The 25,891-nt window shown below is 43.0% G+C and overlaps 1 protein-coding gene across 9 annotated transcripts in view; it reads left to right on the top strand.

The window, feature by feature from the left end:
- LOC110496359 (ras/Rap GTPase-activating protein SynGAP) overlaps positions 1-25,891 on the top strand; it is a 71,689-nt gene that overhangs the window by 34,999 nt on the left and 10,799 nt on the right. For 4 of the 9 annotated variants that reach the window (XM_036952927.2, XM_036952925.2, XM_090208784.1 and 1 more), the window contains exons 2-18: positions 10,965-11,059; positions 11,997-12,118; positions 12,512-12,665; positions 12,851-12,949; positions 13,062-13,301; positions 13,411-13,746; positions 13,909-14,053; positions 14,311-14,455; positions 14,619-14,855; positions 15,639-15,840; positions 17,857-18,047; positions 18,374-18,578; positions 19,337-19,954; positions 20,570-21,094; positions 21,785-21,952; positions 24,333-24,544; positions 24,774-24,801. In XM_036952927.2, coding sequence (XP_036808822.2) covers positions 10,965-11,059; positions 11,997-12,118; positions 12,512-12,665; positions 12,851-12,949; positions 13,062-13,301; positions 13,411-13,746; positions 13,909-14,053; positions 14,311-14,455; positions 14,619-14,855; positions 15,639-15,840; positions 17,857-18,047; positions 18,374-18,578; positions 19,337-19,954; positions 20,570-21,094; positions 21,785-21,952; positions 24,333-24,544; positions 24,774-24,801 — 3,722 coding nt within the window. Of the gene's footprint in view, positions 1-10,964; positions 11,060-11,996; positions 12,119-12,511; positions 12,666-12,850; positions 12,950-13,061; positions 13,302-13,410; positions 13,747-13,908; positions 14,054-14,310; positions 14,456-14,618; positions 14,856-15,638; positions 15,841-17,856; positions 18,048-18,373; positions 18,579-19,336; positions 19,955-20,468; positions 21,095-21,784; positions 21,953-24,332; positions 24,545-24,773; positions 24,847-25,891 lie in introns of all 9 variants that reach the window. The other 5 variants (XM_036952924.2, XM_036952926.2, XM_036952928.2 and 2 more) reach the window with 2 other exon arrangements.

A 25,891-nucleotide genomic window follows, 5' to 3' on the forward strand; every position in this document is an offset into this window, starting at 1 on the left:
TTTTGCAACATTGCCACAAAAACCTGCAAACCAATGTGAACGTTCTAGTTGAATCCTTTTCTAGGACGATGTGGTGATTTTATTTTCTTCTCCCTCATAGAATGTGCTCATGAATGCCTTTTGTATTACCAACTCATATTGAAGTACACATAAGTTCATATAATAGTTTATTATTATAGGCACTTATTTCAGGGTGTTCACAGTTCACGACATCCGATTGCCCTCAGCAAGATTAATTATGCATGTTCAATGAGAGTGAGCAAACTAACTTTCGCAATGCCACCGCATTGATCAAAGCTTGCATTCCATTAGGACATATTTCACTCTTGTTCGGACTTTCAAAATCAAATGTGATTATCTTTGTTTTGTATCAGCAGATTTACGCTGGAAAAGGCTGGCTGAATATTGATGTTGAGAGCCGACTCCAGTAAAACATTGTCAGCACACATATTAATAAAAATCTATGTTGATTCCTTGTTCAGGTCCATGGTAGATAAGTACTGTTTTAAAGCTGTTTACACATCAATGACTGGGGCAGTTATATTTTGGTGATAATCTACGGTACCTCAGATTGTACATCTTTCCAATGACCCTGGAATAATGGAATAATATACATTATTTAAGACTGTGGGACGAAATTCGTTAGAACAAATAAAATAGGAAGAGTTTATCTGGAGAACCCACGTTACTTATTACCTCATGATGTAAAATACATGGAATCTATTGAATTCTACCATCCATTACATACAATACAGCATAGGTCTAAGACGTAATACACTTCAACAGCTGTTATAAACAGGTCTTTTGTTTTTAAATGAAAATTAGTCAAGACTTTCATAAGGATTTGTGTGGGTGGTTGTGTGCATGCATATACTGTATGTATGTATGTATGTATGTATGTATGTATGTATGTATGTATGTATGTATGTATGTATGTATGTATGTATGTATACAACCTAAATAAGGGTCAGCTTTTAGGGTCTGTTATTTTTTCTTCACTAATTGATATGTATCAACTCACATTAAAATATGTTGCCCTTCTAAGAGAAATGACTAGGAGGGGAAATTTGTTAGACAGCAGGATAGAATGAAAAAAGAGAGAGAAGAGAGCGTGCAGAGTTGAGGGGAGGGGAGGATGACAGATAGAAAGAGACGAGAGGAGGGGGAGCACACCACTGGAATTATGTAAAAAAGTGCGTGGGAGAGAACAGATAGAAAGAAGGAGAGTGAGTATTTATGGTGCCTTAAGTATCCACTGAGAAACTGAGCAGAATGTAGCCAGGAGTGTCAGATATTTAGGGGAAAATAAAAGGGGTGTGGGTCAATGTTCCCTCAAATTTGTTTCGGCACTGAGCAAATTTCAGGTCTACTGAGTGCGAATTTGAAAGCTGTGAAAATTCTGTGCTACTTCCAGCATGTGTTTACTGTGAACACTGAGGCTGTACCCGCTTTAAGTTACAGTTTTCACAGTGGCCATGTAGACTACTGTGGCTATTTGATCACAATGTAGGTCTACCAGAGTGGCCTACCATCCAAAACAATGGAGAAAATCCTATAACATTTTAACATGGAAAAAGCTCATATATCATTAGCCTGTAGTAGCAGCCAATGTGTGTCGTTCAATGTAGGCCTACATTCCATGAGACGTTTGAGAAGAAAACTAAACATGCAGGGCTTGACATTAACCTGTTTATCCACCTCAGACAAGAAGATGACTGAAAACGTTGTTGTGTTGTTTGATGCAAGAAACCACTTTACAAAATAAAATGAATTATTATTCCCATACCATTAATACAGAGAATCAGACATATTATGCTACCCTCTGCCTATTGGCTTCGTAGCTTATTCATTCATACCTGTCTTAAAATACTACTCCTTTAAGTAAATAAAAAAGCTGTTTACCTTCTAAGATGTCTAGTAATGTACACATTTTGTGCTCTTGTATGAAGCAATCACTCCCATATTGCTGACTACAAATTATCTATAACTGGTCTAATAACTCAACTAGCATAAGATCTGAACAAAATGTGCACACGTGGCTACATGCAGTTCTCGCATTGATCTCAAAACAAGTGCATCTACTCACGACCGCTCATGCTGTAAACACAGTCCCCTTGAATGTAAATGACACAGATCCATATATGGCAATGGTCTATTTGCATATAGGACTACTGCAGCTCTGATTGTTTATGCTGCATGGGTCTGGGTAGACTACTGGCTGAGTAGTGTGTGTCAATGCAATAGAATCCTACTCCGATGTGTTCTGCCTACAACAAAATATCTTGCATAGTTTGTTTTGTTTCGGTATGTTGCACTGAAAGTGGATAATATTGCGTTGATTCGATCACAGTTACCACAGTAAAGGAAAAGGTTGATAGAATTAACAGGGAAAACTCAAGAACAGTGGTCACCAACCTTTTGTAACGTCTGCTTCCAACTCACACCCTCAAACATGTAGATCCCTGAACGCAGCTCACTTTCTAGCCCACTTTCCAGCTCACACTCTCAAACACCTAGATCCACTGAACTTAGCTCACGCTCTAGATCCCAATCACCTGAATTCTAATCACCTGTTCACACACCTGTATGTCATTATCAGACACTATTTAGTTCAGATCTTTGCACCCCGTCACTGTGAGGTATTGTTTGCTTTGTGACAGATATCTTTCAGAGCTCTTTTTCCCCCGTGATTTACTCCTCCCATGTTTAATAGTTTTTGACTGCCTCACAAACGACGCCTTTTGCCTATTCCCTGCCTGTATTTTAGCCTATCAGATTTCCTGTTATCTACCTATTTCCTGATCTCCCGGACTATGTTACTAGCCTTCTCCCTGCCTATACTGTTGCACTTTTGGACCCCTGTGTATGACCTTCTGCCTGCCCCTGGAACCAGCTACCTGCCTCCTCCTGTGGTCCTTTGCAATAAACACCTGCTGCGCCCTGCGCTTGAGACCAGCTCTCTGCCTCCCCTCATGTTCATTACACCTTTCCTGAGTCAAGATCACTTTGAGTCAAAAGGCAAGCCAAGATCAACCACTCCAATTTTTTTAACATGACTTTAAAAAACGTAAGTCTATTGTCATGACTTGGCTTGATGGGAGGTTTATGACCCCCATAAATACCCCCCCCCCCCCCGTTTCTCTATCTATCCTATAGAATTTACTCTTGAAAAGCCCTTTGTTAACATAGAGATTCTGGTGACATCAAAAGATGGGAAACGGAACCATATTTCACTAAACCAACCAGTTGAAAATATGCGTTGGGACTTAATGAATATGATGTCAGTTTAGTTGGCGTCTGAGACATGATTACTGATGAAAGGACGACATAAACTCTATCTTGGAAAGTCTACACATTATAGTTTTCAGATTCACATGGAATTGTTGTCAATTTAAATGTTTAAATATGAAACTATTTGTGAAAAGATTAAATGTCATTTAGCTTCTTAATGAGATAACAGTTTGTCATAGAGTAAACTCTGCCAACTCAGTGGCCCCGCCCATGTGAACAGACAGTGGTTGTAAACTATGAGACACGGCCCTCTCTCCCAATCCTATTTAAGCTCCTTGACGGAAATGTAACTTCCTATTCCGAGGACGTTAGGGTAACAGTCTGCTAAACACTTGTATGAGACCAATAACATTTGATTTGACACTGAACCAAAAAAGGCACAATCTTCCAGCTGATGGTGAAACTCGAGTTGTACCGCATTATTTCACCCTAAAGCACAAATGCATGTTGTTACTGCTATGAACGGAGAAAGTTAAATATTCCTCGCTATTAAAAAAGACTAAAGCCACTAATAATAACAACGCAAACCTATAGATACACTTTCCTACTCATTCATTACTACTGCAGTGCTTGTTGTAGCGCTGGGTGGAAATAGGAAGAACGTGCATTTTATGGCTTATAAAAGTGTTGACAGTGCTGAGTAAGAACTTAAACATGAACTTACTCATAAAAACAGCAGCTCTTTGCTGTATTCGTTGACAGTCTCTCTAGTAATTCTTTTTTTTACATTTTTTTGAAATCTCACAGTATCAACTTTGCTGGACTTTTCTTGTATGCCTGCTTCGTTACTGCAGACACGGTCATCTGAGCCATTCGATTGGCCAGCGGTTAGCTTATATTGCACTTAATTTGATCTCTGGGCCTGCCGGGAAGGAAGAGTTTGTACCTTCAGACACATGAAATGGTACAAAATGGCAACAGTTCGCCTACCCGGCGTGTAGGGCAGCTGAATCGCATGCACCTACCGGCAACAGCCTGAGACTAATACAAAAACACAAGGCTTTATCGTTGTTTTTTTTACAGAAATGTTTGGTGCTCGACTAGAAATGCCTTGGAGATCGACCAGTGGGTCGATATCGACCGTTTAGTGACCACTACTCTAGAAAGTTTAGTGACGTTCAATCTCGTGCTTCTCTCAGTAGGCATCTGTGCGGCAGTCCTGGGGGAGCTGCACGGGCAGTCTCGGGGCTACGCACGTGTGCAGCTTAGAGTGAACGTTGGTGTGGGTTTAACCATACAAATAGAATTGATAGAAAATAGCTGAACATAAGAGCAGCTCTTGTTTACAGTCTGGCAACCATCTTGGTGGCATGGTTTAAGATATTCAAGTTACCATTACTTTAAGGAACAAAGTCGATGACCTTGTGTTATAGGTTGTGTAATAGTAGAGCAGAGGCAGTCCTATTCTTATATAATTGACTTCCCCTGTTGGCTAGCCAACTGAAGCTCCCTCAGCCACTTGACTCGATGGAGTCGGGGGAACAAACGTATTGACGTAGATGATAATTCTATTCTGCCCATATTCCAAGGAGTATTTTAATGTAGTCTGCTCGCCAGTTGGTGGTTATTTTCCATGTTCACATAATTTTGCTGGTGGCCTACTTTTTGATCTGCTTCTGAATGTAGACCTACATGATGGATGACAGATAGATAGAGACGAGAGGAGGGGGAGTACACAGCTGGAATTATGTAAAAAAGTGCGTGGGAGAGAAGAAGAGATAGAAGGAGAGTGAGTATTTATGGTGCCTTAATATGTATTAAAAGGTTATTATTGCTCTACTGGGAAACTGAGGAGAATGTAGCCAGAAGTGTCAGATATTGATGGAAAAATAAAGGGGGTGTGGGTAAATGTTCCCTCAAATTTGTTTCGGCACTGCTGAGCGCAAACTTGAACGTTGTGAAAATTCTGTGCAACTTCCAGTATGCGTTTACTGTGAACACTGAGGCTGTACCCACTTTAAGTTGCAGTTTAAACATTGGCCTTGCAGGCTACTGTGGCTATTTGATAATAATGTAGGTCTACCAGAGTGGCCTACCGTCCAAAACAATGGAGAAATTGCAGCCCATAACATTTTAACATGGAAATAGCTCTTCTATCATTAACCCACAATAGCAGCCAATGTGTGGTGCTCAATGTAGGCCGGGCTTGACATTAACCTGTTTATCCACCTCAGACAAGGAGATGACTGAAAATGTTGTTGTGTTGTGTGATGCAAGAAACCACTTTACAAAATAAAATGCATTATTATTCCCATACCATTAATACAGAGAATCAGACAAATTATGCTACTCTCTGCCTACTGGCTACTTAGCTTATTCAAGCCTGTCTCAAAATACAACACTGCTCACTGCTCCTTTGATACAAAAAAAGCTCATTACCTGACTTGATTTTCTAAGATGTACATGAAAAGTACATGTTTTGTGCATCTACTCATGGCCACTCATGCTGTAAACACAGTCCAGTTGAATGTAAATGACACAGATCCATATATGGCAATGGTCTATTTGCATATAGGCCTACTGCAGCTCTGATTGTTTATGCCGCACAGGTCTGGGTAGATTACGGGCTGAGTAGTGCGTGTCAATGCAATAGAATCCTACTCCAATGTGTTCTGCCTGCAACAAAATATCTTGCATAGCTTGTTTTGTTACTGTATGTTGCATTGAAAGTGGATAATATTGCGTTGATTCAATCCCAAATGCCACAGTAAAGGGTAAACGTTGATAGTGTTAACAGGGAAAACCCTAGAACAGTGGGTCACCAACCTTTTCTGAGTCAAGATCACTTTGAGTCAAAATGCAAGCCGAGATCTACCAGTCCAATTTTTTTTAACATTACTTAAAAAAAATGTAAGCCTATGTAACATTCATTCATTAATAACAGTACTGTAGCAGTGAGGTTTATACAGTAAGCTACAATATAGGCCCAGTACATTATAACCGCATGTGGACTTTCTTGAATTGCCCAGCCAATGTATTGTTGTTTGGGCCATTTTTTACATTATATTTCTACATTTAAGGTAGGCTATATGATCACACCGCTGATAGATCCGTTGTTGTATTACTTGTGAAGCACAGCTGAGTGAGCATGCATTTAAATAATTTGCTTTTTATTAGTATTTTATTGTGCTGATGGTGACAGCATCTGATGGTCAGTCTCGGTGGAGGGACTGAGGGTCCGCCTCTCAACCCTCTGCTCTCCCTTTCCTCCGCTGACACTGACTGATGGTGAAACTCGAGTCGCACCGCATTATTTCTGCCTCGTGCACACATTTATGTTACTGCTATGAACGGAGAAAGTGAAATATTCCTCGCTATTAAAAAAGACCCAAGCCGCTAATAACAACAACGCAAGCCTAAAGATACACTTTCCTACTCGTTCATTACTACTGCAGTGCTTGTTGTAGCGCTGGGTGGAAATAGGAAGAATGCGCATTTTATAGTTTATATAAGTGTTGAACACAAAGTGTTGACAGTGCTGAGTAAGAACTTAAACATGAACTCACTCCTAAAAACAGCAAATATTTGCTGCATTCGTTGACAGTCTCTCTCCAGTCATGGTTTTAAACGTTTTGAAATCTCACAGTATCAACTGTGCTGTGCCGTATCTTATTGCGGCTACATTGCTGCAGACACGGTCATCTGAGCCATCCGGTAAGTTTATAGTGCACATGATTTGCTCTCTGGGTATGAACTGGAACAAAATGGCAAAAGTTAACCTACCCGGAGAACAGCCCGAGACTAATACAAACAATATCTTTGGGGTTTTTACAGAAATTAATTCCTTGGAGATCAACCAGTGGATCGCGATCGACTGTTTGGTGACCACCATTCTAGAAAGTTTTGTCAAAGTCAGTCTCGTTCTCTCTGTTGGCTTCTGGGCGGCAGTCCGGGGGGAGCTGTGCATGCAGCTTAGAGTGAACATGGGTGTAACCATAGAAATAGAATTGATAGAAAATAGCTGAACATAAGAGCAGCTCTTGTTTACAGTCTGGCAACCATCTTGGTGTTGTGGTTTTAAGATATTCAAGTTACCATTGCTTTAAGGAACAAAGTCGATGACCTTGTGTTATAGGTTGTGTAATAGTAGAGTAGAGGCAGTCCTATTCTTATATAATTGACTTCCCCTGTTGGGTAGCCAACTGAAGCTCCCTCAGCCACTTGGCGAGATGATGTCGGGGGAAACAGAAGTGTTGACGCAGATTCTAATTCTCATCTGCCCTTATTCTAAGGAGTATTTTAATGTAGTCTGCTCGCCAGTTGGTGGTTATTTTCCATGTTCACGTAATTTTGCTGGTGGCCTACTTCTTGATCTGCTTCTGAATGTAGACACACATGACGTGGACATATGGCTAACATTTATTTATTGTGTAGCTGACAAACTGTACTTGTGATTTCTTCATCCTTTATCTCGACTTCGTCTCGGGCCTAACAACACCCGTGCCAATACATGCTCCAAACAGCGGCTTCTCTGGCGTTATCACTTGAATAGAACAAACACGCCTCTCTAACATTTAGAACTTCTCAGAACAAAAGTTTTGCTTGTGTTTGTATTTTTTTTGTTCGAATTTGGACTAATCTTGTACTTTTTCCCATGGTTACAGTTTCAGGTTGCACTTTTTAAGGTTCTGGTGTTCCTTATCTCTTTTCTCTCTTTGACCCTCTCTCTGCCCCCCCTCTCCTTCTCTAATTTTCAATTTAATGGGCTTTATAGGCTTGGGAAACATATCTTCACATTGCCAAAGCAAGTGAAATAGATAATAAACAAAAGTTAAATAAACAATAACAAATTAACAGTAAACGCTACACTCGTTACACATTCCAAAAGGATAACGATATTTCAAATGTCATATTACATCTATATACAGTGTTGTAATTGTGTGCAAATAGTTAAAGTACAAAAGGGGAAATAAATAAACATAAATATAGGTTGTATTTACAATGGTGTTTGTTCTTCACTGGTTGCCCCTTTTCCATGTTCATACATTTGTCAGGAGGTTAGGAAGTGCAGCTCAGTTTCCACCTCATTTTGTGGGCAGTGTGCACATAGCCTGTCTTCTCTTGAGAGCCAGGTCTGCCTTCGGCGGCCTTTCTCAATAGCAAGGCTTTGCTTGCTGAGTCTGTACATGGTCAAAGATTTCCTTAATTTGGGGTCAGTCACAGTGGTCAGGTATTCTTCCACCGTGTACTCTTTGTTTATGGCCAAATAGCATTCTAGTTTGCTCTGGGTTTTTTTGTAAATTCTTTCCAATGTCTCAAGTAATTATCTTTTTGTTTACTCATGATTTGGTTGGGTCTAACTGTGTTGCTGTCCTGTGGCTCTGTAGGGTCTGTTTGTGTTTGTGAACAAAGCCCCAGGACCAGCTTGCTTAGGGTTGTCCTTCTCCAGGTTAATTTCTCTGTTGTTGATGGCTTTTGGAATCGCTTCCTTTTAGGTGGTTGTAGAACTTAACGTGCTTCTACACCTGCATTGCTTGCTGTTTGGGGTTTTAGGCTGGGTTTATGTACAGCACTTTGAGATATCAGCTGATGTACGAAGGGCTATATAAATAAATTTGATTTGATTTTGATTTCTTATCTGGATGTTGATCATTAGTGGTATCAGCCTAATTCTGCTCTGCATGCATTATTTTGTGTTTTACGTTGTACATGGAGGATATTTTTGCAGAATTCTGCATGCAGTCTCAATTTGGGCTTTGTCCCATTTTGTGAATTCTTTGGATGGTGAGCGGACCCCAGAACTCACAACCATGAAGGGCAATGGGTTCTATAACTGACTCAAGTATTTTAAGCCAGATCCTAATTGGAATGTCGAATTTTACATACAGTTGAAGTCGGAAGTTTACATACACTTAGGTTGGAGTTATTAAAACTTGTTTTTCAGCCACTCCACACATTTCTTGTTAACAAACTATAGTTTTGGCAAGTCGGTTCGGACATCAACTTTGTGCATGACACAAGTCATTTTTCAAAAAAATTGTTTACAGACAAATGATTTCACTTATAACTCACTGTATCACAATTCCAATGGGTCAGAAGTTTACATACACTAAGTTGACTGTGCCTTTAAACAGCTGGGAAAATTCCAGAAAATGATGTCAGGGCTTTAGAAGCTTCTGGTAGGCTAATTTACATTATTTTAGTCAAGTGAAGGTATACCTGTGGATGTATTTCAAGGCCTACCTTCAAACTCCTCTTTGCTTGACATCATTGGAAAATCAAAAGAAATCAGCCAAGATCTCAGAAAATAAATTGTAGACCTCCACAAGTCTGGTTCATCCTTGGGAGTAATTTCCACACACTTGAAGGTACCACGTTCATCTGTACAAACAATAGTACGCAAGTATAAACACCATGGAACCACGCAGCCGTCATACCGTTCAGGAAGGAGATGCATTCTATCTCCTAGAGATGAACGTACCTTGGTGCGAAAAGTGCAAATCAATCCCAGAACAACAGCAAAGGACCTTGTGGAGATGCTGGAGGAAACGGGTACAAAAGTATTTATATCCACAGTAAAACAAGTCCTATATCGACATAACCTGAAAGGCTGCTCAGCAATTAGGAAGCCACTGCTCCAAAACAGCCATAAAAAAAGCCAGACTACAGTTTGCAACTGCACATGGGGACAAAGATCGGACTTTTTGGAGAAATGTCCTCTGGTCTTATGAAACAAAAATAGAACTGTTTGGCCATAATGAGCATCGTTATGTTTTGAGGAAAAAGTGGGAGGCTTGCAAGCTGAAGAACACTATCCCAACCATGGTGGCAGCATCATTTTGTTGGGGTGCTTTGCTGCAGGAGGGACTGGTGCACTTCACAAAATAGCTGGCATTTTGAGGAAGTAAAATTATGTGGATATATTGAAGAAACATCTCAAGACATCAGTCAGGACTTCAAAGCTTGGTCGCAAATGGGTCTTCCAAATGGACGATGACCCCAAGCATACTTCCAAAGTTGTGGCAAAATGGCTTAAGGACAACAAAGTCAAGGTATTGGAGTGGCCATCACAAAGCCCTGACCGCAATCCAATTGAAAATTAGTGGGCAGAACTGAACAAGTGTATGCGAGCAAGGAGAACTACAAACCTGACTCAGTTACACCAGCTCTGTCAGGAGGAATGGGCCAGAATTCACCCAACTTATTGTGGGAAGGTTGTGGAAGGCTACTGGAAACGTTTGACCCAAGTTAAACAATGTAAAGGCAATGCTACCAAATACTAATTGAGTGTATGTAAACTTCTGACCCACTGGCAATGTGATGAAAGAAATAAAGCTGAAATAAATCCTTCTCTGCTATTATTCTGGTATTTCACATTCTTCAAATAAAATGGTGATCCTAACTGACCTCAGACTATAATTTTTACTATGATTAAATGTCAGGAATTGTGAAAAACTGAGTTGAAATGTATTTAAATGTATGTAAACTTCTCACTTAAGCTGTATGTTCCTTTTGATGGCATAGAAGGCCCTTCTTGCCTTGTCTCTCAGATCGTTCACATCTTTGTGGAAGTTACCTGTGGCGCTGATGTTTAGGCCGAGGTATGTATCGTTTTTTTGTGTGCTCTAGGGCAACGGTGTCTAGATGGAATTTGTATTCGTGGTCCTGGCAACTGGACCTTTTTTGGAACACCATTGTTTTTGTCTTACTGAGATTTACTCTCTCTCTCACAGAGCACGCTCGCGCTCGCAGGAAGAGCATTGCCACTGCGAGACAGCCAAGCATGGAAATCCCTCCCACTGCCCCCCAACAACCCTTCAGACAACAAGTAAGTACTCGAAAATGCTATATTACCTCTTTCCATTATTATCGTGTCATTTCCACTTATTCTGGGCCATACAGTAAAGTGCTACCCACTATTAGCTTCACTTCCTGCTCTCTATCATTATTCTCCCTCATTACCCTGTTCTCTTTTGTTCAGAGCAGAATTGATAATAGTCATGCTTTCATTTTTTATTTAACCTTTATTTAACTAGGCAAGTCAGTTTAAGAACAAATTCTTATTTACAATGACGGTCTACCCCCCCAGGCTAAACACACCCCTAACCAGGACCATGCTGTGCCAAATGTGCACCGCCCTATGGGACTCCCGATCACTGCCGGTTGTGACACAGCCTGGGAACAAACCAGGGTCTGTAGTGACGCCTCTAGCCTTGCAATGCAGTGCCTTAGACTGCTGCGCCACTCAGGAGGCTAGTAATAGATGGTAGGCTAACTGTAATGCTACTAATTTACCGATTCCAAATTAAAAGTACATTATAGCAGTATGGAATACACCTGTACATTTCACCAGTTCAACCTCATGCCAGTTGAGTTTTCAAGTCTTCAAATAGGCTTACACCATCCATCTTAGTGGCTGAATTCGCATAGCCCACTGAAAGAACATTATTGAATTAGCCATTGTTGCTTCATCTGTAGCCCAATAGGCTCCTCCAGTGGTCATCTGAAGGAAGCAAAACACAAACACTTGAAAAGTGGGTTCCTCTCCTCAACCTCCATCTGTACCACAACCATCACCACCACCAATAACATGGATTCATGCTAACACTGATTTTGCAGATAGCGCCTATTTTGAAAGAAGGGTTTAATGCACTGATTGTAAGTCGGTCTGGAGCGAATTACAAGAGCTTCTGCTAAATTACATTTTTTTTTTATGAAATGGACATCGCCACCTGTGTAATGGTCTCCACTCTTGTCCCCAACAGAGCTTCCTCAGTCGAAAGTTGAAGGGCTCCATCAAAAGGGCAAAGAGCCAGCCCAAGCTGGATCGAACCAGCAGCTTCCGCCACATGATTCTACCCCGTTTCCGTAGTGCTGATCAGGAGAGGTAGGTAACGCTTTCCCAAACGATTGGATGTGTGACGTACACTTGTGTTTCCTGTTATACACTCTATAAATATTTATTTTACACTCCTTTTTTTGTGTATTTACCTGGTGTTTTCCAATATGTACAGTTTATGTTAACAGTGGTTACTTTTGGGTACTTATTGCAAGAATTGAACACCATTTTTAACCCTACCTGGTACCAGATTTTATGTTTAGTAGTGCTTGTTTCATTGCACTGTTTCCCTTAACATTGTAATGGGACCACAGTGTGTCTTAACCTCTCTCTCTCTCTCTCTCTCTCTCTCTCTCTCTCTCTCTCTCTCTCTCACACTCTCTCTCTCTCTCTCTCTCTCTCTCTCTCTCTCTCTCTCTCTCTCTGTCTTTCTCTCTCAAGGACCCGTCTAATGCAGAGCTTCAAGGAGTCCCACTCTCATGAGTCCCTGCTTTCCCCTAGCAGTGCAGCGGAGGCTCTGGACCTCACGCTGGATGAAGATGCTGTCATCAAACCTGTCCACTCCAGCATATTGGGCCAGGAGTATTGCTTTGAGGTGAGTGCCCTTCTGGGAGAAGAATAGTGTGTAGTATCTCTCCTAATATTACATCTAAAACAGTTATTACAGCTCAGTCTTCCAAGTTGATGTGTCATGGTGATAGTAATTGATCAACTGTTACACACTAACAAGCAACAAACTATATCATTGATGAATTCACTTCTGTGTCTGTTTGACTGTAGGTGACCACCATTTCAGGGACAAAATGCTTTGCCTGCCGCTCGGCTGCAGAGAGAGACAAATGGATTGAGAATCTACAGAGAGCTGTCAAGCCCAACAAGGTGAAAAAAATAGAGAGGAACAAGGAGCCTGCTTGCAGTCCACACTCAAAATGCCTTTCATCTCCATTAGTTTCAGCAGTCTTCACCTCTCTCTCCAATGCTCCCATTTTAGGACAATAGTCGAAGGGTGGACAATGTGCTTAAGCTGTGGATCATTGAGGCCAGGGACCTTCCTCCTAAGAAGCGGTACTATTGTGAGCTGTGTCTGGATGACATGCTGTATGCTCGCACCACCAGCAAGCCCCGCACGGACACTGTCTTCTGGGGCGAGCACTTTGAGTTCAACAACTTGCCTGCCATTCGTAGCCTACGCCTGCACCTTTACAAGGAGACAGACAAAAAGCGACGCAAGGTGTGTGTCTGTCTATGGCGGTTGTATTTTTCCTTGTGTATCTTTTGTGTTTGCAGAGTTACTCAAATAGTTACTTCTATTCTATTCTCCGTTCTGTTCTCTAACCTAGGAGAAGAGCACGTACCTCGGCCTGGTCACTATCCCCATATCGAGCATCACAGGCAGGCAGTTTGTGGAGCAGTGGTATCCGGTGATCCAGCCCAGTGCTTTGGCTAAGGGTGGCGGTGTAGGCGGTGGCAAGGTCATCAATGCCTCAATCCGCCTCAAGTCCCGCTACCAGACCATGAGTATCCTGCCCATGGAGTTGTACAAGGAGTTCGCTGAGTACATCACCAATAACTACCGTACGCTGTGTGCCGTGCTGGAGCCTCTGCTCAGTGTCAAAAGCAAAGAGGAGGTGGCGTTCGCGCTGGTGCACATTCTCCAGAGCACGGGCAAGGCGAAGGTAGGAAGGAAGGCACTAAAGCAGGGGTGGCCAAGCACTCCTGTTGGAGAGTAACCTCTTTCTGAGGTTATTGTAAATGAGGCCTGTAGCATCGTTCCTGGCCCCTGTGTCTGTTGTACAATGTGTTTGTGTTGTTTGTTTGAGGAGCATGTTCTTTTTCAGGACTTCCTGTCAGACATGGCGATGTGCGAGGTGGATAGATTCATGGAACGAGAGCATCTGATCTTTCGAGAGAACACCCTTGCTACTAAAGCCATAGAGGAGTACCTCAAATTGATAGGGCACCGGTACCTCAAGGATGCCATAGGTAAAACTGCAAATGATTTTATTTTATACCAATACCCGTGTAAAATGACCAAATCCAGACCTGGGTTCAAATACTATTTGAAATCATTCAAATACTTTTAGCGTTTGCTTTAGCCTGCCTGGAGTGCCCGCTGAGCGAGCTTTGCTAAAAAATTTGAAATGATGAGTGACAATGATGTTGATGAGAAGACTATGATGGTGATGATGATGAAGAAGAAGATACTGATGAGGATTAATGAACGGTTGTCTCGTTGACAGGGGAGTTCATTCGAGCTTTATACGAGTCAGAGGAGAATTGTGAAGTGGATCCCATGCGTACTCCACCGTCTGTCCTGGCCGACCACCAAGCCAATCTTCGCATGTGCTGCGAGCTGGCACTCTGCAAGATTGTCAACTCTCATTGGTCAGAATTTCTTCCACATGACTACGCCATTGTACAAATGTGTCAGTAACACAGTGTCCTTTCTAGTATGATGGGCTGTTTGTTCCCCACCCCCCCCCAAAAAAAAGTTTGCAACGAAAAATGGAGTACTATTCTATCCTTCTGTCCTACCCTTCTATTCTAGTGTGTTTCCGCGGGAGCTGAAGGACGTATTTGCCTCCTGGAGGGTCCGGTGTGCCGAGCGGGGAAGGGAGGACATCGCAGACCGCCTCATCAGCTCCTCCCTCTTCCTACGCTTCCTGTGTCCCGCCATCATGTCGCCCTCTCTCTTCAACCTCACCCAGGAGTACCCCGGAGAGCGGACCTCCCGCACACTCACCCTCATCGCCAAGGTGGTGCAGAACCTGGCCAGCTTCTCCAAGTCAGTCACCACCTTCCCTCCTATGTAGCCTTCCCTTTTTTTTGTGCATGACCTTTCTTTTAGCCTTCCCTCACATTTAGCCTCCCCTCACCTGTCCTCTAACAATTAACCTGCCTTTCCCAAAATTATCCAGTATGTCCACTACCAACCAAGCCTTGTTAAGTCATTATCTATGTCCTCAGCCAGTTCCTCTTCCAGGAACCAATCCATTAATTATTGGGTCATACATGCTTAAGACTTGCTTAAGTCTTACTATGCGTTATAACTGTATCATAATACATTATATCAGTCAGCATGAAGTAAACTATTCTGAAATAAGCTTTTCCTTTGGTGACAGTGAATGAAGAATTCATCCAACATGATTGTCCACAAACAAGATGATTGTGCACAAAAGTGACCGTAAAAGGTTTCAATGGCACAAATGTTCAGAGGGTGGAGAAGTCTGTGTGCACAGAAACTATTTCTTTTAGCGATGTTCTTGGCACATTGCAGACAAGGTTACAGTACGAATAATTCAATTCTCCCCCTCACCATCGCCTGTTTTTTATACTGTATCCTTCCATCTTCCTCACCTGCTCTTTCATTCTTTGCATTCTCACACTGTCTGTCTCCCCTCTCTTGTTTTCTCTCCGTACGCCCTTATCACTATTCCTCTGTACTTCACCATACTATGTATCTTGTCCCTTTCTCCCTCAATCTTTCACTGTCTGTGGGAACTTCTTTCTCTCTTTCCCCCCCACTCTCTCTATGCTCCCCCCACGCTGCTGTCTCTTCTGCCCTCAGGTTTAGTGGCAAAGAGGACCACATGTGTTTCATGAATGAGTTTTTGGAGATGGAGTGGGGCTCCATGCAGCAGTTCCTGTACGAGATCTCCAACATGGACACGGGGAGCAATGCCGGGGGCTTCGAGGGCTACATCGACCTGGGCAGGGAGCTGTCAGTGCTCCACAGCCTGCTGTGGGAAGTCATGGCCCAACTGAGCAAGGTAATGGGGAATGTAACCTCTCCAGGCTGTTGTGCATATAAGCCTGGGACATCAACGATTCAAAGTTGGCCTTTTTGGGAGTGACCATAGAATTCTATGGGAGTGACCTTACTGAGTAAAGTATTTGTCATTTAATTTGAGCAAATCACTCGACGATGAGGCGTGGCTCCAAATGGAGGCAGGACCAGGCACAAGACACCTACGGTGTAGTGTTAGGGGGAAGGTGTTGTGGGAGATGATTGGCTGGTAGATTTAGCCTATTAAGCCCATGCCTAAGTTTCTCCCAATCTTTCTGTATAATTGCCTAACAAAGGCCAAGTTTGATGTTGGTCCACCAGACTCTTCAAGCATTTGGGCGGAATTGTCTGTGACCGTCTAGGTTCAAACCCTGGTCTTCGGAACACCACACACATGCGTAAACCCGCAGAATCTAAAGCCTGGTCATAGTCTTTAGGTCTCAGGTAAGGTTAGTCATCACCCATGAAGAACATACTGTCTGTCGCTCCCTCACTTTTCATTAACCGAAAAGCAAATCTTGGAGGACAAAGGAAGTTAAAAATACTTATTTCTTATTAAAACCAACATGTTTTTGCGTATACTGTACCCTTCCTTGAGATATCCCATCCTAAATGCATTCGTTTGGATAATACGTGTTTTTGAGGACAAATTCCATTGTCCTCCAAGAGTTGCTGAATATTTTGCCATCTCCAGCTGAGCAAGGTAACAGCAATGCTACACCTGCCACATTTTTCTTCACGGCTTGAGCCACGACTGATCACACTCCTGCTGTTGTCAATGCTGCCCGCAACACTGTCCGCATGAGGCGGAGCGTGTTAGTGAGAAAGCAAGGCATTAGACATGCCTTTTATCGTACAAAAGTCACTTTTTCTATTTGCTACGTTTGCATTTGTGTCTTTGAAGTGTAACAATAAACCTAAAGTGACTGTAATACAGCTGTAATACACTTTTATTCTGCTGATATACCGCCTGCTACTAGCTATTCTCCCCCACCCCTTTACACCTCTTCTCTCACCACCTCTTGGCTAAAATCCATTTGTATTTTCACTCCCTCCACTCCCGCTGTTCACTTGGCTGAATTCCATTTCTATTTTGGCTCCCTCCACTCTGTTCACTTTAAAATGACAAAATCCATTTTATAAGGGAGCATGCAAATGTTTTGGAGGACTGGCAAAATATCACTTAAGTGAAACTGAAAGGGGAGTGAACGAGGGGGAAGGGAAAATCACTTTTTATTGTCTGAGATCACCATTCATAACAATAGGGTAAAATGACACAACTTCTGCAAAATCTACACCTCAACTGAAATATTGGACACCTCCAACTCTAGGGTTTCCCCATGTAATCAATGAGTGGAGTGAGCGACTGAACACGTTTGTTTTAATTGAGCCCGTGGCTGCATCTCAATAGTCTCCAGTGGCTTCCTCTCTTCGTCTCCCTTCCTCCATGTGCACTGTTCAGGTGATAACAATATGGTTGACATGGTTGACATCTGCTTTCACCTGCTCAGCTCCTTCACCTCAGTGTAGATGAATGACAGGAAAAGAAGCCACTTTAGACTATTGAGATGTAGCCAAATTCTCTCCATGATCCCTGTATCCCAATTCCTTGTCCTTTCTCCAGAAATGTACACTTATGCCCTCCTCCCCACTCATTTATAAGCACTGAGGCATGGGCGTGATCAAAGCTGTTCAAGTCCGGTTTTGAAGGGCCAAAACACTTCTCGTTTCTGTTTTTAACTGGTAGTTAATTTCACTCATCTCGTATCCCAGGTTTGAATCAGTCCCTGTTTAGAAGGAAAGAATGAAAACCAGAAGTGTTTTGGCACTCCAGGACCGGAAATGAACAGCCCTGCGCTAAATAGAGGTTCCAACAATTTCTTAAAACAGTATTTTCCTTTTGAATCCATTAATGGAAGTGAATGAGTGCAGTCTTTGGGAGAAAGGACAGAATTTGGGATAAAAAGTCACATCTTTTCATTTCCGCCTTGTCTCCCAGGACGCTATTCTGAAGCTTGGTCCCTTGCCACGTCTGCTGAATGACATCAGTGTAGCTTTGAGGAACCCCCAGCTCCACCGGCAGGCCAGCCACCAGCCAGACAGGCAGCAGGACAGGCTCATCACACGGCCCTCCTTCAATCGCCTGGTATCATCCGATTTCCAGAGCCTCATGATGCGGGACCTGAACAGGTAACTGCTCCGGGCTTAAACGCACCATCTGTGTAAGATTTCTTCAGGTTCAATAGTCATTTCAATTAATATGCATTGATTATTGAAGAGCATAAGTTATAAATGCCTTGTTTCACCTTTAATATAATCCAACAGCTAGGGTGGTACAATTTCATTGTTGATGCTTTTGGTTGTCGTTTGTAGTCTTTGTAAACATATAATGTTGATGCAAAGAGGGGTAAGGTGTGAGCCTTGAGGGTCCCCTACAATATATACTGTAGTATAGCTTTAAAATACAGCCCCTGACAATGGCAGTGATGATAGATAATGATGATGATCATCTCCAGCTCAATAGACATCTCCCGTCTCCCCTCCCCAACCGCGGGATTATCTGGGGGTGGTGTCCTCTCGTCTCATGTAAGCATGGGAAGCTTTGCAGAACGAGACCCCCACGGCTCAAAGGATGTTTTCTACGTGACCCGTCCCCCCTTGGCTCGGTCCAGCCCTGCATACTGCACCAGCAGTTCTGATATCACTGACCCAGACCCAAAGGTAAACTTTGATGCATCGATTTATCGCCACTAGCAGACATCAGTGAATTGACCAACAAAAACTTTGAGTTGGACACATACACTGAGTATACAAAACATTAAGAACACCTGCTCTTTCCATGACATAAACTGACCAGGTGAATCCAGGTGAAAGCTATAATCCCTTATTGATGTCACTTGTTAAATCGACTTTAATCAGTGTAGATGAAGGGGAGGCGACAGGTTAAAGAAGGATCTTTAAGCCTTGAGACAATTCAGGTGTGGATTGTGTATATCTGCCATTCAGAGGGTGAATGGGCAAGGCAAAAAATGTAAGTGCCTTTTAACAGGGTATAGTAATAGGTGCCAGGTGCATCGGTTTGTGTCAAGAACTGCAATGCTGCTTGGCTTTTTATGCTGAACAGTTTTCCGTGTGTATCAAGAATGGTCAACCACCCAAAAGACATCCAGCCAACTTGACACAACTGTGGGAAGCATTGGCGTCAACATGGGCCGACATCCCTGTGGAAGGCTTACCCTGTGGAAGTCCATACCCCGACGGATTGAAGCTCTTCTGAAGGCAAAAGGGGGGAGGGGAGGGTGCAACTCAAAATTAGGAAGATGTTCCTAATGTTTGGTATACTCAGTGTATATTACAACTTGTAGTATACCTCAAAATGTAGTTATGAATTTCCCGAATAACTAAGTAGTGAACATTGTTATAAGTGACATCGTAATAGGTTATTCCAGTTGACAGGTTATGTTCTGTCTCTCTCCTAGGTCCTCAGTGTGAACAAAAGCGTGTCCATGATGGACCTGCAGGACTCACGCATGAATAGCATCTCCAACCTCCATTCAGTGGGCGATATGCTCAACTCCTCCCAGGCCTCCATAGCAGGCTTGGGCCACAGTTTCGGGAACCTGGGCGGCCCGCTTCGCATGGGAGGCCATATGTCCGCCGGTGGCTCTGGGAGCTCCGGCTTGAGGCTAAGCCAGATGGGGGGACCCCTTCACCACATGGGGGGTCCCACTGACTCTCTCTCCCAGCAGCAGCAACATGCGGCAGCCGCCATGCACTTCCCCCTCTCCTTCCAGAATCCCCTCTTCCATCTGGCTGCCGGCAGCCCTCGGGGTCAGCCCCACAGTCGTCCTCAGGCCCAGCCACCTCCCCCTCCACTCTTGTTGGCCCCAGAGCTTGACAATGCCCACCACCAACAGGGCTACGTGCGGGCATTTGGCCACGGCGGCTTCTCGCGTAGCGAGGACCTTTCAGCCCTGCGGCCACAGAGCAGTCTGGTGCAGCCCAGTGTTGTCCACTCGCACAGCTACAGTGACGACTACACGCGGCAAAACCAGAACGCTGAATACACCCGGCGCCAGCTTTCGCTGCAAGTACAGGTCGGTATTCCAGGAAAATATCACGAAATCAATTTCAATTAAATTCAACTTTATTCATTCCGGGTGCAGCATTTAAGATGACATTGGCAGAGCCTAAGTGCATGTTAGCAAGAATACATCCCTTCATACTAAACATACACCACACAGTGCATGTAACACTCGTAGACATTACATTTAGCAATCAGGCTGTTGCAGACTGTTGTTGCGGTCTGTTGCATTGATAAACCCCATCATAGATTTAAATAGATATTTCATATCATTTCAAAATAAATTGACAATATGAATTCACCCAGCAGTCACATTTTAGAAGCATTGATAGTGAAATGTACTGTATCTGCCTATTGTTTGTATGACTACTGTAGATGCTTGAAAACAAGTTAGACAGGGATTGTCCAATTAAAAGGGATTGTCCAATTAAAAGGAGTTGTCCAATTAAATTGACTTCACAACCATTCTTCATCTCCTTCCTTGTCTCTCCTCTTACACTCTCTCCCTCTCTCTCCCTCTCCTATAGTATTTGATCTCAAATACTGTATCTTCTTTTTCTAAATATTTCCTGCCCCCCCTCCCTCTTTCTCCCTCTCTTCCTTTTCCCGCCCACCCTCTCTCTCTCAGGAGAATCTTCAGCAGCAGATTCTTATGGGCATGACCCCTCAGACGGCCACAGGCACGGGCACTCCCACCTCCTTGGCCACTCCCCCCTCCACCGTGTACCCTGTCCGTCATGGCTCCGTAGCACCGCCTCCCCCACAGCGCCTCAAATCCCAGCTGTCCATCAGCCCCGGGGCCACCTCCACCCCTCCCAAGGCCCGCCCTCAGAGCAGGAACCTCCTTCTCCAGTCGCCCGACTCCAGCTTTGGCGGCAGGCAGCCCTCGCAACAGCAACAACAGCAGCAGTTGTCCGTCAAACAGTCTGACAGCCCAGCCCCTGGGCTCCCGCACCAGTCGAGCTCTGCCAGGGACGGCCAGGGGGCGCCACAAGGGGGGAACGGAGAGACCACAGACACCCCGACTAAGAGCACAAAGCAGCCTCAGACCACAGACACCCCAACTAAGAACACCAAGCAGCCCCAGCCGCAGTCCCAGCAGCAGCAGCAGCCTCCACAGCAGCACCTGCTCAAGCCGACAGTCAATAAACAGGTCTATTAATGGAACGCCATGGGCTCTGTGTTGGAATGCCTGGGTATCCAGCTGGAGAAATCCAGGAGGCTTGAGATCGTGTTAGTCCACTGAGCTAAAGCCTTGGCATTAGCTCTGGGAGCTAAAACGAGTCTAGAGTTCTCAGGCAAGGTTACTTGTCACAAACCACCTTGGCTACATGTACAATCAAACCTGTTAATAACCGGTGCCAATATTAATCACACTTCTGTGATTCTCAGAGTCTCAGCTGATTTAGGAGGGATGGATAACTGAGATAGCTTAGCCTGTGTCACAACTTCAGTGTTATGAACATGTAATTTCTGTTAGATTTTAAACAAATCTATATTTGTTTCCCATAATGTAAAAATGATGTAATGTAAATGTAAGATCGAAGAAAATCGATTATGTATTGAAGGCTATTGTTTGAAGATTACGGGCATATTGTAAAAATCCAAGTACTTGTAAGTCCAAAGAGATACATGTAGAAGATGGATAGCCAACCAAAAAGCACAGAAAGGTGTTGCTGGTTTAGCTAGTAATTTAAGTAATCTGTCTTAACAGTTTAGACAACATCACAAGCTTTCCTAAATACTTTCTGAGATAGGAGTACCTTTTAGTCTTAATAATCTTGATAGCATGATCATGCGATTTTTGAGCCTCTTCCTGTATCATCTTGATCTTTTCTTTCAGGGTTCTCAGTCCCCCTCCACCCTGACCCCCAACGAGCGCACTGTGGCTTGGGTGTCCAACATGCCACACCTCTCTGCCGACATCGAAATATTGCGTAGCTCATCGAACCTTGAGGACCTCAAGCTGAAGGAGTACTCCAAGAGCATGGACGAGTCACGCATGGATAGGGTGAGTCTATTTTGGTGGTGATGACAGCCTCTCTGGTAAATTAAAGAAGGTTTCTAGATTATAAGGGAATGTCTTTATCTGATTTCCATTTTGTTGTATGGTAACATTTGACCTCCAGCATGAAGTTCCAAGAATGTTGTGGCAGGGTCAAAGGAAAACCTTCACTCTATGTCATAATTTGATGTACCAGGATTGGGACCTGAGAATATTGCTAGACTGTTCCTTGAATTAACAACTGTTCCTTGAAGAAAGGAATGCTTTAATTAATTTAATTCCTCACCTACCAGATGGTACATACATTTTTTCATACATGTTTTTCACACTGTGAAAAAGTCGGGAATAAAGTGCTACAGGTGTGGAATAATGTGTAGTGTAGATGCTCTGAAACATTGGGGTCAGCCCTAATACCATACCCGTCTCCACGACTGGGCCAGCTTTAGTTTTATGACCTTAAATAAAATTATTTTAAAAAGTTCAAATGATTGAGTGGTGGGTTGGGGTGACAAATTGAGGATTTTCTGAGGGCAAAAGGGGGTTCAACTCAATATCAGGAAGGTGTTCTTAATGTTTTGTTAACTCAGTGAATTTGTAAATATCACCATCATTGTTGAAACACCAGCGCTTAATGGTTATTGTGGTACAGCGTGATATAAGCAGAATTCAATATAATTCCCCCCCGATTTCAACTACACCCTTAGTCACTTTATCCTGGGGAAATGCCTAATACAGTTGAAGTCAGAAGTTTACATACACCTTAGCCAAACACATTTAAACTCAGTTTCACAATTCCTGACATTTAATCCTAGTAAAAATTCCCTGTCTTAGGTCAGTTAGGATCACCACTTTATTTTAAGAATGTGAAATGTCAGAATAATAGTAGAGAGAATTATTTATTTCAGCTTTTATTTCTTTCATCACATTCCCAGTGGGTCAGAAGTTTACATACACTCAATTAGTATTTGGTAACATTGCCTTTAAATTGTTTAACTTTGGTCAAATGTTTCGGGTAGCCTTCCACAAGCTTCTCACAGGAGGTTGGGTGAATTTTAGCCCATTGCTTCTGACAGAGCTGGTGTAACTGAGTCAGGTTTGTAGGCCCCCTTCTACCCACACATTCTCTATAGGATTGAGGTCAGGGCTTTGCGATGGCCACTCCAATACTTTGACTTTGTTGTCCTTAAGCCATTTTGCCACAACTTTGGAAGTATGCTTGGGGTCATTGTCCATTTGGAAGATCCATTTGCGACCAAGATTTACCTGACTGATGTCTGGAGATGTTGCTTCAATATAACCATATCATTTCCTTTCCTCAAAATGCCATCTATTTTGTGAAGTGTACCAGTCCCTCCTGCAGCAAAGCACCCCCACAACATGATGCTACCACCCCCGTGCTTCATGGTTGGGATGGTGTTCTTTGGCGTGCAAGCCTCCCCCTTTTTCCTCAAAACATAACGATGGTCATTATGGCCAAACAGTTCTATTTTTGTTTCATCAGACCAGAGGACATTTCTCCAAAAGGTATGATCTTTGTCCCCATGTGCAGTTGCACACCATAGTCTGGCTTTTTTATGGCTGTTTTGGAGCAGTGGCTTCTTCCTTGCTGAGTGGCCTTTCAGGTTATGTCGATATAGGACTTGTTTTACTGTGGATATAGATACTTTTGTACCTGTTTCCTCCAGCATCTTCACAAGGTCTTTTGCTGTTGTTCTGGGATTGATTTGCACTTTTCTCACCAAAGTACGTTCATCTCTAGGAGACAGAATGAGTCTCCTTCCTGAGCGGTATGACGGCTGCGTGGTCCAATGGTGTTTATACTTGCGCACTATTGTTTGTATAGATGAACGTGGTACCTTCAGGAGTTTAGAAATTGCTCCCAAGGATGAACCAGACTTGTGGAGGTCTACAGATCTTGTCTGATTTCTTTTGATTTTCCGATGATGTTAAGTAACGAGGCACTGAGTTTGAAGGTAGGCCTTGAAATACATCCACAAGTACACCTCCAATTGACTCAAATTATGTAAATTATCCGATCAGAAGCTTCTAAAGCCATGACATAATTTTCTGGAATTTTCCCAGCTGTTTAAAGGCACAGTCAACTTAGTGTATCTAAACTTCTGACCAACTGGAATTGTGATACAGTGAATTATAACTGAAATATTCTGTCTGTTAACAATTGTTGGAAAAATTACTTGCACAAAGTAGTTGTCGTAACCGACTTGCCAAAACTATAGTTTGTTAACAAGACATTTGTGGAGTGGTTGAAAAATTAGTTTTAATGACTCCAACCTAAGTGTATGTAAACTATCGACATCAACTGCATATGCTAATGCATTCCGAATTCCAGAGCATTGATCTCCCTCTCCTGTCGTCTCTCTGCCAGGTAAAGGAATACGAGGAGGAGATCCATTCCCTGAAGGAGCGTCTGATAATGTCCCATCGGAAGCTGGAGGAGTATGAGCGCAGGATGCTTTCACAGGAGCAGCAGACCAGCAAGATCCTATCACAGTACCAGAGCCGGTTGGACGACAGCGAGCGCATGCTGAGGCAGCAGCAGCTGGAGAAGGACAGTCAAATCAAAGGCATTATCAACAGGTGAGCTCGACCAAAACAAAACAAGAAAGAAGGTTCATGTCTGCTTGCTCACTTGCCTAGATAGCATTTACTTTGAATGCATTTACTTTAGAGAGAATTTCAATTCCCTGAGCATCATATCTGTTTCAAAAAACGGAAAGGCTAATGTTGGGAGCTAAAATAGTAGAAATAAACGGAATCATGGCTCTGTAGCTTTCTCTAAAATAAACATTGTCTCCTTCTTTTCCAGGCTCATGGCTGTGGAGGATGAGTTGAGAGTGAGTGGCATTCCTGAAATCAAGCCCAGAATGTTCAGAGAGCAGGTCTGTCCATTTGTCTGTGTGGCTGAGAGTGTCTTCTAGTCTCTGAGTCGACATGGTTTATTATGGATTCACTGGTCTGTCATACGTGCCATTTTTACATGAGTAGAGGCAGCATGTAGCTAGTGGAATGCATTTGGAAACCTGCCACTCTGCAACATGCTTACCCAGATATGCCGTAACAGATATGCCGTAACAGATATGCCGTAACAGATATGCCGTAACTGTGGCAAAAAAGACTGTAACATACACTACCATTCAAAAGTGAATGTTCTTGTTTTTGAAAGAAAGGCAACTTTAATGTCTATTAAAATATCATCAAATTGATCAGAAATACAGTGTAGACATTGTTAGTGTTGTAAATGACTATTGTAGCTGGAAACGGCTGATTTTTTTTTATGGATTATCTTCATAGGTGTACAGAGGCCCATTATCAGCAACCATCACTTCTGTGTTCCAATGGCACTTTGTGTTGGCTAATCCACGTATCATTTTAAAAAGGCTAATTGATCGTTAGAACATTATTTTGCAATTATGTTAGCACAGCTGAAAACTGTTGTGCTTATTAAAGAAGCAATAAAACTGTCCTTCTTTAAACTTTTTGAGTATCTGGAGCATCAGCAGTTGTGAGTTTGATTACAGGCTCAAAATGGCCAGAAACAAAGGACTTTCTTCTGAAACTCATCAGTCTATTCTTGTTCTGGGAAATGAAGGCTATTCCATGCGAGAAATTGGAAAGAAACTGAAGATCTTGTACAATGCTGTGTACTACTCCCTTCACAGAACAGAGCAACCTGGCCCTAACCAGAATAGAAAGAGGAGTGGGAGGCACCGGTGTGCAACTGAGCAAGAGGACAAGTACATTAGAGTGTCTAGTTTGAAAAACAGATGCCTCACAAGTCCTCAACTGGCAGCTTCATTAAATAGTACCCACAAAAACACCAGTCGTCGTGAAGAGGCAGCTCCGGGATGCTGGCCTTCTAGGCAGGGTTCCAATGTCTGTGTCTGTGTTCTTTTGCCCATCTTAATCTTTTATTTTTATTGGCCA

Source organism: Oncorhynchus mykiss, chromosome 18 (assembly GCF_057628025.1).
Source record: "Oncorhynchus mykiss isolate SJ-2025 chromosome 18, ASM5762802v1, whole genome shotgun sequence".
NCBI lineage: Eukaryota > Metazoa > Chordata > Actinopteri > Salmoniformes > Salmonidae > Oncorhynchus > Oncorhynchus mykiss.